General features: G+C 39.5%; 1 protein-coding gene across 1 annotated transcript in view; it reads left to right on the top strand.

Annotated features, from left to right (window-relative positions):
* Positions 1–12607, top strand: part of LOC131140178 (leucine-rich repeat and fibronectin type-III domain-containing protein 5) — an 84876-nt gene that overhangs the window by 52859 nt on the left and 19410 nt on the right. The window contains exons 3-7 of the mRNA XM_058090364.2: positions 5842–6065; positions 9791–9919; positions 10030–10210; positions 11640–11795; positions 11894–12153. Coding sequence (XP_057946347.2) covers positions 5869–6065; positions 9791–9919; positions 10030–10210; positions 11640–11795; positions 11894–12153 — 923 coding nt within the window. The 5' untranslated portion in view covers positions 5842–5868. The remainder of the gene's footprint in view (positions 1–5841; positions 6066–9790; positions 9920–10029; positions 10211–11639; positions 11796–11893; positions 12154–12607) is intronic.

Consider the following 12607-nt stretch of genomic DNA (forward strand, 5'->3'; position numbering starts at 1 on the left):
ATGCTGGATTCCCTCACAAAAAAACAAGGTGAATCTAGGAAACTTCATTTGCACTGTCCAGTATCCAGGTATTTATTTCACAGTCACATTGGCGGAATTTTTAGTTAAAAATCGATCAAAATGAATCGTATCGGCAACCACTAATCGTAATACATATTGTTTTGTTATTAAAACAAATCATTAAACCTCTAATTAATTTAGAAATTCATTTCACAAAATTGAAGAACAAGGACAGACATTCATTCTGCAAAGGCAAGTTATTCAACTATCTGCTAGCACACAGAACAACAGGTTAAATAGGTGTTCGGTTTGTTAATGTAAGACATTAACAGCAATTCAGTGACGCAACAGCACAAAGAACATGTCTGGGAAGCTGACAAAGCTGACAAATTAATATAGTTACCAGTAAGCAAGTTCATCAAGCTCCCGATCTCTTGATACATGACTGAAAGGCAAGAGCAGCATATAGTCACAAGCCTAGAGTGACCTCTCGTGGTTGTCAGGACCTGCCAAACTTTGACAAAAACTGTGATTTATCATCCACAAGATACGCCATGTAAACCACATAGCAGGCCATTATACAGCTCCACTACTTAAAGTATCACGTTTACAACATCACCACCAATATACTCCATTACCAGCATTTCTCTTGCTTTCTGTATTATGTTTTATTGGTTCGATTTATTTCCCATTTAGACAAAATGCATATATTTAATTGTGTTAAAAGTGGTTCTGAAATCAATATGTGAGTGGTCCATACATTTTGGCATTAAGTATCTTTGTATCTATGCGTACGGGTGCGCGTCATTTGAACTGGCATTTGTCTTTTGGAGCTTAAGTATACCCACATCTATCTTCTCTTATTCTCTCATATCACCGCTCTCCAATTGATCCTGATGAGGATCATCTCATGTGTGTCAAGCTTATGCACTCGGAGAAACCATCATAAATCTAGGTCATTTATATTGTTCATTGATTTCATTCCATCCCTCAAATACAATCTATTCAGAACGGAAATATTATAAGAGTCTCGACATATTGAAAATATATGAAGCCAAGTGACTCACTATAGACAATGTGAGAAAAATGGATTTAGATATGTTAACTGTGCACTAAATAGTTTCCCTGAAGGGTACAAGGACAATACTTTTGTATCATTTATGTTTTATATAACCTAACTGATTTTAAAAAGAGCATATAGTTGTATGTGTTTAATATGCTCATGCAAGCTCAGTAATTAAATTAAGAGTAATTGTGATGCATTTAAGCAGCTGCTGACCCCTGTTGTTTCAATGGGTAAAGCCATTAGCTTAACCATAAGGTGTATTGTAGCGGACACAGGAAAACAAACCAATGAGTGGAAATAAAAGCACAGGAAGGAAGCGGGTCGGTTAAGTGACCTAAGGATGTTGTAATACATTACACACTGATACAAAAAACCACGGTCAATGCTTGACACGCAGAAGAGCAAACCATCAATTTTTCCATTAAAAATTAATAATAATTAATAATCTCAGTCACTGCTGTGATAATCATACCATCCCGTCAATCATCAGACTTGATCGCTGGAACAACAGACTTTTATTGCAGGTTGAATTGGTCTCACAGTAGGCACAAAACACAACTAAGAACACCTGATGTCACAAGTTTTATGCTGATTTCTGGCCCTTTGTATTGACTTGTGGCCTCCTATAGAGCAGCTCCACACAATAACCCACAAAGAAAGCTTTCTACATCTTCCAGAATCTGGACTTCCTTGGATTTTGAAAATGGTCAGTTTTAATTTTTCCCCCCCGTGGCCCACCTCTGGGCATGCCCACTCTGCTGTGATTGGTCCCACTCAGCTTGTACAGCTAACAGCTAAGTCCATCTCACTGTGACATCACAGTGTTAGAAATCCCAAGCTTATTTCAGGGCTCACTTCCAAATGTGGAAACACCAGAATCTTAAACTTTGGCATAAGATAATAAAACATTCTAACAACATCTGTAGGTCAGAAAAGTGGAAAAAGCATAATAAGTCCCCTTCAAATGGCTTATTTTCTTTTATCATGTGTAATATATTGGGTAATATGAGTGTAAAGGTGACTATAGGGGTCTTATTTCATGTCTAGAGGGCTCTAATATTGCCTAGGACCATGTTGGCCACAAAATCAGGAGATCTGGAAGATCTGGGTTTGAATCTTCGGCATCTCTGTGTAGAGTTTCCATGTTCTCCGTGCGTGTGTTGATTTTCTCCGGGTACTCCGGTTTCCTCCCACATTCCAAAAATATGCATGTCAGGTTAATTGTCAGGTTAATTGCACATTGGCATGAGTGCGACTGTGAATGGTATGGAGGGATGGATAGTTGGATTTATTTCAAACATGCATACAATGTTACATTGAAATACATTACATATTCACAATTCACTGCTCAACATGTCTCGCCTCCAGGCGAGACCTCAGAATGAAGCCAGAGCACACCATCACCTCTGCACCATCCTGACCCTACAAGCCCCTGAATGACTTGTCCGAGGCCCTGTGCCCTAGGAACCCTCTTACACCCTGTGACCCTTCAACAAGGAGCCGAAATTCACAAGCGTTTATGATCCATGTGCAGACAACTAGTTTTGATTATTCCGTCATAAATAGTCACGATAGACAAGGAATTATTGTAATTCCTATATAATGTACATCAGAGCAGTGCAGTACACATGTGGTTAGTGCTGACTTCTGTGCCATGTACTGATTCCTCCAACAGTATTTCATGAATGAAACACATGTATGGAGTAACTGCACATTATGTAGTTGTGGTGCAGGCATAATAAAAGCAGAGCTGGGTTAAGATAACATGAAGTTAATGGTATGAGTGGTTGGACTACATGAATAAGTGTATAGTCATACGTAATACTACTCTCCCAAACAAACATTGCACTCTGAGACTGTTAGAGAACACTTTGATATATGAAGTGTTTTCCCTACTTTGACATTTCTAGATCCACTTCAGCACAAGCACCCAACACCGGTAACAGACTTCAGTCAGCTTAAGGATTTAACAATGGCACTTTTGTTTCGCTTAGTACAGTACATATGAAAGATGATGTAATTTATCATTAAATGGTATTCCAATATATCAGTGAACTTCCACAGGATCTGAAATGTAAGATATGTGATATAGAGTCTAATTATATTGTAGTGGTCCTCGGTGGTCCCGGACGCAGCGATTGAGCTAGTACCGGGCATGCAGCCACCTATGATGTTGTCATTTTGCTTTGCTTTTTCACTTTACTTTTCTTTGGCAAAACAGCCTCCTGTTTGTTTCTTTCGTCTTTTTTCTGATTATGGAGTCGTTTTTTGAGCTGCATACTGATTTTTGGCTTGAGCCCTTTATATTCCGGATGCCCTGAATATGCGAATATCGATTATACTAGTGGAGATTCGAATCCGAGGCGTCCGCTACAAAGTCAAGAACGCTAACCACTATACCACGGCGAGCTTGCAAAACATCCTCCTGTATATTTATATACTAGTTGTCTCAGTGATGGATTAATCCGGACTTCATTAATTAATCCGGAGATCATCATTCATTATTCATTGTGTCTTTTTTGTAACATCCCTCCATTTTCTGGAAATAAACACTTGTCTATTTTCTTTCGTACTAACTTTTATCTGCTTTACCCTGCACTCTTCTGGAAGATACAATTAAATAGAGCTAATAGTGGACTAAGACATTTTTTTCTTATGAATTGTGTAAACTATGTATTTATTGTGACTTACCGGTTTTAAAAGAAACCCTGATTTTTAAGGTGTGGCATTTATTTTGTATCGGTGCACCCCCACGATGAATTACATCATACGCAAAAACCTGCAAGACCTCAATTGTTGCCAGTAGATAAACCGGATATACATGAAGTGTGGAAAAGCTGCAGGTGAACTTGTAAAGTCTACACAAATCTTCAGTCATAGTTTTAATAAGAGATTTTCTGAAATTTCTGATTTTATGAATACTTCCAAACACAATTAGATGCCAGGACTCTTTGCCAGTAATTCCAATGAGATTCAAATGCAGACTAAGACCAGTTTCAGTATATGGAGCGTGTGGAGAATCCATTTGTGCTGCCGAGGCAACCATCAGTAGACAAGCCAGCAATGAAAATGGCTTGATGGGAGCCCCTCAGAGAACAGAGATGTCACTCTGGAAGGGTTTCAAAGAACTGGATAAGGCAGCCTGCACAGTTGTGAAACAGAATCATAATTTTACACACTACTACAAGCATCCTATCATTTTTCTTCCATACGCATAATTTCTTTGGTTAATTCACAATTCTGTTTGATCCAAGCAACACTGCATGTCACTACTTGCTCGAGTCAGTAATGTGTATTTTGTGTGATGTGTGTGACAGAGTGAAACTGAGCTTTTGTCTGGAGTCTTTCGTTCCCCTTTGTTGGATATAGTAGTTTGTGCATCACTAGTAAGCAAAATACAGCCATACTGGCATCATCAACTGCACAGTCTACTTTCTCCTTCTCTTTCTCCTCTCTTCACACCTTGACACTCATTGGAATGAACTTGCTGTCTGATGTAAGTTTTGCAGGCTCTGATAATTCAGTTTTTCTTGTTTTTCACGAAGTCATTCACTCTCTTTAAAGGTTTAATTAATGAGCTTGTATCTGCTTCTGTGTCATAAGGGTTATTCGGGCCTACTCTCATTCTCTGTGTGCACTCTACGTATTTACTCCTTTTTCATTTGTTGCAATCGCAGACCACATGACCTCATAAATTCTGTCAATATCGTTTAGCGTTGTTAATTGGTCCCAAACACGACCACGATGAGTGGATTTCCGTGACGTAGGATTAATTATTATTATTATTATTATTATTATTATTATATATAAAACGGAAAGGGGCTGCACGGCGGTCGAGTGGTTAGCGTGCAGACCTCACAGCTAGGAGACCTGAGTTCAATCCCACCCTCAGCCATGTGGAGTTTGCATGTTCTCCCCGTGCATCCGGGTACTCCAGTTTCCTCCCACATTCCAAAAACATGCTAGGTCAATTGGCGACTCCAAATTATCCATAGGTGTGAATGTGAGTGTGAATGGTTGTTTGTCTATATGTGCCCTGTGATTGGCTGGCGACCAGTCCAGGGTGTACCCCGCCTCTCGCCTGAAGACAGCTGGGATAGGCTCCAGCACCGCCTGCGACCCTTGTGAGGATATGCAGTTGAAAATGAATGAATAAAACGGAAGGAGTCAGTAGGGCTTACGGAAATTGAGGTAGCATTTTTTGTTTGTTTTGTTCTAATGACACTTGTTAATATTCCTTGACATGTCTACTTAGTTAATCTTAGTCATCCGATATAAATTAAACAGATCTTCAGAAAGTTTATTAGTGAAATATCAAACCTAAAGAAAAGAATATAACACTGAACAAACGCCCCCATACAAATGATGGTATCGTAGTCAACAGATTTGAACCTAACTGAAGAGCAACCAACATGTGTGCATGAATGAGCCTTTGCACTGTGATCTCTTTAATCCTGGTTCAGCCACGTCCTTCAGCCAAGGTTGCCATTAATGAGTATTTCTCTCTCACCATCCTGTGTCTGTTACACTTTACTGATTATGTACGAGCACTGTTGCTGACTGATGATTGCAGATGATTATGTCTGTGGATGTGAACGTGCTGTGAACACAGCAACGCTCTGCAAAAATATCAACATTTCCTTATGTTTAATTGGTAAATGAAGTTTACCAATAAGTTTTCCACTTATTACATTACAAATATCTGCCGTAAGAAAGTAATAAGTTGTGTCATAAATGTCTCAAAGTATCTCAGTTTGTCGCTTTTTATTTTTCAGGTGTCCAGTTCAGGTGGGGTGGTGACCATGGAGAGGTTGTTGCTGTGTGTGATGATGGCAGTTGCCATGGCAGTACGGGCACAGATCTGCCCCAAGCGCTGCGTGTGTCAGATCCTGTCACCCAACCTGGCGACACTCTGTGCCAGGAAAGGTCTACTTTTTGTTCCACCAAACATCGATAGGCATACTGTGGAACTGAGACTAGCTGACAACTTTGTCACCAGGTAACCGCATGACGATAATCAATACATGAGCAAGAGCATTCAGACCTCACATTGCTGGCAAAATCTGACAATAGAAATTGCATCACCACCATGTGGATTATCAAAACATTTTAAAGGAAAAACCCTTTTGTTTCGTAAATAATTTTGCAGGCTAAGGCATCAATACAGGGACATAAGAGACGGCAGCCGCAAGCATAGCAACTAGTTAGCTTCTCCACTTTAATTATTCTAAACTTAAGAACGTGTATATAGGAGGATAACCTTTTTATACTCTATCATATTGGACATCATGACTCCTCAATGAAATATTACTAATGCCTGGTGACCATAACACTACATACAGTGAAGAAAATAAGTATTTGAACACCCTGCTATTTTGCTATTTCTCCCACTTAGAAATCATGGAGGGGTCTGAAATTTTCATCGTAGGTGCATGTCCACTGTGAGAGAGATAAACTAAAAAGAAAAATCCAGAAATCACAATGCATGATTTTTTAACAATTTATTTGTGTGATACAGCTGCAAATAAGTATTTGAACACCTGAGAAAATGAATGTTAATATTTGGTACAGTAGCCTTTGTTTGCTATTACAGAGGTCAAACGTTTCCTGTAGTTTTTCACCAGGTTTGCACACACTGCAGGAGGGATCTTGGCCCACTCCTCCACACAGATCTTCTCTAGATCAGTCAGGTTTCTGGGCTGTCGCTGAGAAACACGGAGTTTGAGCTCCCTCCAAAGATTTTCGATTGGGTTCAGGTCTGGAGACTGGCTGGGCCATGCTAGAACCTTGATATGCTTCTTACGGAGCCACTCCTTGGTTTTCCTGGCTGTGTGCTTCGGGTCGTTGTCGTGTTGGAAGACCCAGCCACGACCCATCTTCAATGCTCTGACAGAGGGAAGGAGGTTGTTCCCCAAAATCTCACAATACACGGCCCCAGTCATCCTCTCTTTAATGCAGTGCACTCGTCCTGTCCCATGTGCAGAAAAACACCCCCAAAGCATGATGCTACCACCCCCATGCTTCACAGTAGGGATGGTGTTCTTCGGATTGTACTCTTCATTCTTCTTCCTCCAAACACGCTTATTGGAATTATGACCAAAAAGTTCTATTTTGGTCTCATCTGACCATAAAACTTTCTCCCATGACTCCTCTGTATCATCCAAATGGTCATATGCAAACTTAAGACGGGCCTTGACATGTGCTGGTTTAAGCAGGGGAACCTTTCGTGCCATGCATGATTTCACATCATGACGTCTTAGTGTATTACCTACAGTAACCTTGGAAACGGTGGTCCCAGCTCTTTTCAGGTCATTGACCAAGTCCTGTCGTGTAGTTCTGGGCTGATTCCTCACCTTTCTTAGAATCATTGAGACCCCACGAGGTGATATCTTGCATGGGGCTCCACTCCGATTGAGATTGACCGTCATGTTTAGCTTCTTCCATTTTCTAATGATAGCTCCAACAGTGGACCTTTTTTCACCAAGCTGCTTGGTAATTGCTCCGTAGCCCTTTCCAGCCTTGTGGAGGTGTACAATTTTGTCTCTGGTGTCTTTGGACAGCTCTTTGGTCTTCGCCATGTTACAAGTTAAAGTCTTACTGATTGTATGGGGTGGACAGGTGTCTTTATGCAGCTAACGACCTCAAACAGGTGCATCTGATTCAGGATGATACATGGAGTGCAGGTGGACTTCTAATGGGCAGACTAACAGGTCTTTCAGGGTCAGAATTCTAGATGATACACAGGTGTTCAAATACTTATTTGCAGCTGTATCACACAAATAAATTGTTAAAAAATCATGCATTGTGATTTCTGGATTTTTCTTTTTAGTTTATCTCTCTCACAGTGGACATGCACCTACGATGAAAATTTCAGACCCCTCCATGATTTCTAAGTGGGAGAAATAGCAAAATAGCAGGGTGTTCAAATACTTATTTTCTTCACTGTATAACTTGTCTTTCAACATTTTAAAACTAATAATAGGCTATAGTCAACCACGGAAGAGAGATAATTAATTAAAAACCTCTGTAAAGTGAGGGAACGATTACGTTTCTGTAAAATAACAAATAAATATGTAAATAAAGAGCCCACACAGTAGGAACTATAGACAATAAAAAAAAACAGCAGTGTAAAAGCTGACAAGACGACAGGACACAGACAGTGGAAAGTATAAAACTAAGACTCACACTAGACAGAAATAAATAGAAAATAAACCAGATTTAATTCCTGAACAACAGTTCAGACCTAGATTTGACAGTGCGGAAACATCCTGTTGTGTAATACATTTATGAAACTGAATTAGTCATCTACAATGAGGGGACAAATCCAAATATGCAAATTGGTTTGTATGCTTCATGAACACAATGACGTTTCGAGGCATCGGACTGAACTGCTCATGACGCTTTCTGTCTTTCTATCCACTCACTCGGATATCACTCTTGCTCGAGGATATGTTTGTGTATTAATGTGCATTGGATCGCTGTTTTTTTTTTAGGAACAAGCGTGGCCTCTTCTAGGGATAAATAAAATCCCTGCTTGTACCTAACCAGGAAGCAGTAGTCATTCCAGGCTTCTGATTGTCCTTCATAGTGAACGAAAATACATTTCTGGGGATCACAATAGATGAAAATATGAGCTGGAAACCTCATATTACAAATATACAACATAAGATGGCCAGAAATATTTCAGTATTGAACAAAGCAAAACTTGTTCTCAATCAGAAATCACTCCACACGCTTTATTGCTCTCTGGTTCTACCATATCTTACTTATTGTATGGAAATATGGGGTAATAATTATAAAAGCAATCTCCACTCGCTAAATGTACTGCAAAAAAGGTCAGTAAGGATAATTCATAATGCCGCCTGCAGAGAACATACTTACTCCTTATTTCTAAAATCACAAATACTTCAACTTGCTCATATAGTTAATTTCCAAACAGCAAAAATAATGCATAAGGCTAAAAATAACCAATTACCTAAAAATGTCATTCAATACTTCTCTACAAGAGAGGAGAGATATGATCTCAGGGAAGAACTACATTTGAAACACTTATATGCTAGGACTACGTTAAAAAGCCATAGCTTTTCAGTAAGTGGAATCAAACTATGGAATGGATTGAGTAAGGACCTGCTAAATACAAGGATGAAGAGTCTTGAACCAGTCATGATGTGCTATATATATCACTATATTGACACTTACTATGGCACACATTATGTCATTGTATGGTCATATCACATCGTACTTCGGTACGAGGTGCATTATTAAAAATAAATACATAAATATTAAAAAAAAACTTAAACTGTATTTATGGAAAGCAGGAAGTGAACAAATGTAACAGTTACTGATTGTAAAAGTACCAGATGGAGGAGTAGGATTTAATAAGCTTTGCTTCTTCCTACTCCTTTTGGACATGTGGAACTGTAAACTGACTGTAATCTTATGCATGTTCAAATGAAATGAAACCATTTCCATATCTTTTGTACAGTTTTGCCTACATGGATGTGAAATGAATCAAAATTGTATTCATAATGGTCTTTAAAAAGTCTTCCATTTGACAAGTTAAATAAAACCTACAGAGAGCCTGAAAAAGAAATCATTCCAAGATCTTGAAGTGCAGAAAATAGAGTATTGATTTCATGCAATGTACATATTAGTTGCCCTAATGATTCTGTCTCATAAGGATACAAAGTGTGGTCTCAATTATAATAACATGTCTCTTCACAGTGTGAAGAGGAAAGACTTTGCAAATATGACACGGCTGGTGGACTTAACGTTATCCAGAAATACTATCTCTTACATCACACCTCATGCCTTCGCCGATCTTGAGAACCTCAGAGCCCTGCATCTCAACAGGTAAAGATTAGCATTGACTGGTTGTCGAATTAAACAAATTCTCATGTGGTTACTTGAAAGCTGCAGGCTTTAAAGTCGCTAAACGCTGCATCTCTATGAATATATTACAGTAATCGCCTGACGAGGATCGGTAATGACACCTTCAGTGGGATGTCTAAGCTTCACCACCTGATTCTGAACAACAACCAGCTGGTGCTTATCCACCAGGGAGCTTTCAATGACCTGCTGGCACTTGAAGAATTAGATCTCAGTTATAATAACCTAGACTCCATTCCATGGGAGGCCATTCAGGTTGGAACCTTCTTTTAAATACAGTTGCCAATTTTTCTTTGGTTGAAAACATGAAATAAGAGCATATTTGGAAGTGTTCTGAAAGCATTAACAGCTATTATTATTTAGTATTAAAAACAGATAGGCTGCACAGCAATCGAGTGGTTAGCATGCAGACCTCACAGCTAGGAGACCCGAGTTCAATCCTACCCTTGGCCATCTCTGTGTGGAGTTTGCATGTTCTCCCCGTGTATACGTGGGTTCTCTCTCACATTCCAAAAACATGCTAGGTTAATTGGCGACTCCAAATTGTCCATAGGTATGAATGTGAGTGTGAATGGTTGTTTGTCTATATGTGCCCTGTGATTGGCTGGCGACCAGTCCAAGGTGTACCCAGCCTCTTGTCCGAAGACAGCTGGGATAGGCTCCAGCACCCCCACGACCCTCGTGAAGATAAGCGGTAGAAAATGAATGAATTAATGAATAAAAACAGACAAAAAAAATTCTGTTCTCCCTAATCATGTAATATTTGACTGTGTTCTTTAAAGCAGCAAAACATAATAGCTTTGTGTCAATTTAAAAAATACAATAAAGTACTCATCCTTAAAATCTCCTAATGTTAAATGTGTCAATTAAAGGGGACCCATTTTGCTCATTTTTGGCACTTTGTATTGAATTGTGGACTCCTACAGAGCAGCTACACACAATAACCCGCACAGAAAACTTTCTAGATCTTCCAGAATCTGCACCTATTCCAGCTGTAGTTCTTTGGATTTCCAAAATGGTGTGTTTTAATTTATTCCATCCATCCGTGCACACCTTCTCTGCTGCGATTAGTCTCACTCCCAATTTCTGGACTACTGCCAAACCCAACTTCCACATTTATCTGTATAGGGGTTAATAATAAATGAATAAACTCTTTTGAGAGCGACTTGAAAAGTGGTTCGTAACTACTAGTAGCTCATGAACTACTGGCTGGAGACCCCTGACTTACCACATAGGAACGAAAAGAGTGGTAACGTCGGTCAGCACTTACTGCATGCAGACAATCTTTACCCAACATCGGGAGTCGAAATGTGGTCATTACACTTTTTTTTTTTTTAATGATCCACCCATTGTGGTGGAAATGGTTATTAGCAACTCCAGGCATCGGTGAGCTTGGAGGGGTGGCAGGCCTCCAGCTTGCATAACTTGCTTTCAGAGCCATCCCAACCTTCGTTCAGGGCTCACTTCCAAATGCGCAAACCTCTGCATCATTTAACATAATACAACATTCCAAGTACATTTATAGGTCAGGAAAGTGGAAAAAGCATAATAGGTCCCCTTTAAAGTCAAGAAATATTGACTTATTAATGCATTTTGTAATAAACACTCATACATACACATATGTAGTGTATATATAATTTGAGAACAATTCAGTGATTGTGTACGTCTCCTTCCAATCCAACAGAAAATGATAAGCCTCCATACTATGAGTTTGGACCACAACATGTTGGACTTTATTCCAGAGGGGACATTTTCTTTGCTCCAGAAACTCAACCGCCTTGATGTCACATCAAATAAACTCCAAAAGCTCCCACCGGACCCTCTTTTTCAGCGAGCACAGGTACAGTATATGTTGAAGCTCTTCTGCATTAATATCAGCACACAGATAGAAGTCTGCCTGCATATACAACTGCAAATATTTTTGAAACTGCATTACAGGTTCTGGCCACGTCTGGCATCATGTCCTCCTCAACCTTTGCCCTGTCATTTGGTGGAAACCCTCTACATTGTAACTGTGAGCTACTTTGGCTGCGAAGGCTCAATCGAGAAGATGACTTAGAGACGTGCGCTTCACCCCAGCACCTCTCTGGACGATATTTCTGGTCCGTTCCGGAGGAGGAGTTCCTGTGTGAACCCCCACTTATAACCAGATACTCCCATGAGATGAGGGTCCTTGAAGGACAGAGAGTTTCACTTAGGTATGTGCATTAAAGAGTAAACGCAAAATCAAAAAAAGCATTTTGCTCATTATCCTACAACTCTAAATCAAGATGACAAGAGATGATGATTACTCAATTTGCATATATATTGGTCACACACTTCCAATCGTGATAGATGTTATGTTTTGTTGTAATGCGAAAATATAATGAAACCATAAGGAGAAGGAGATTAACAGGGTTTTATTCCTTTTTGACCCTTAATTATCGCTTGACCTCACCTCCGAATGTATAATATCAAGAAGAGTCACATTAGTCCGAATTGTCATATTTGCATCATCTGTTTCAGTAAACACCCGACAGGTTAAAATATTCAGGTGTTCCTGAATATTTCACTTAACAATGTGAGTCAAGTTTTGGTGTCAGTTGGATTCATTCTTTATTTATTTTTTTGCCGCTTATCATCACTCAGGTCGCGGGAGTATATTTGAGCCTA

This window comes from Doryrhamphus excisus, linkage group LG14 (genome assembly GCF_037039965.1).
Source record: "Doryrhamphus excisus strain RoL-2023G ecotype Guam linkage group LG14, RoL_Dexc_Guam_v1.1, whole genome shotgun sequence".
NCBI classification, from domain to species: domain Eukaryota; kingdom Metazoa; phylum Chordata; class Actinopteri; order Syngnathiformes; family Syngnathidae; genus Doryrhamphus; species Doryrhamphus excisus.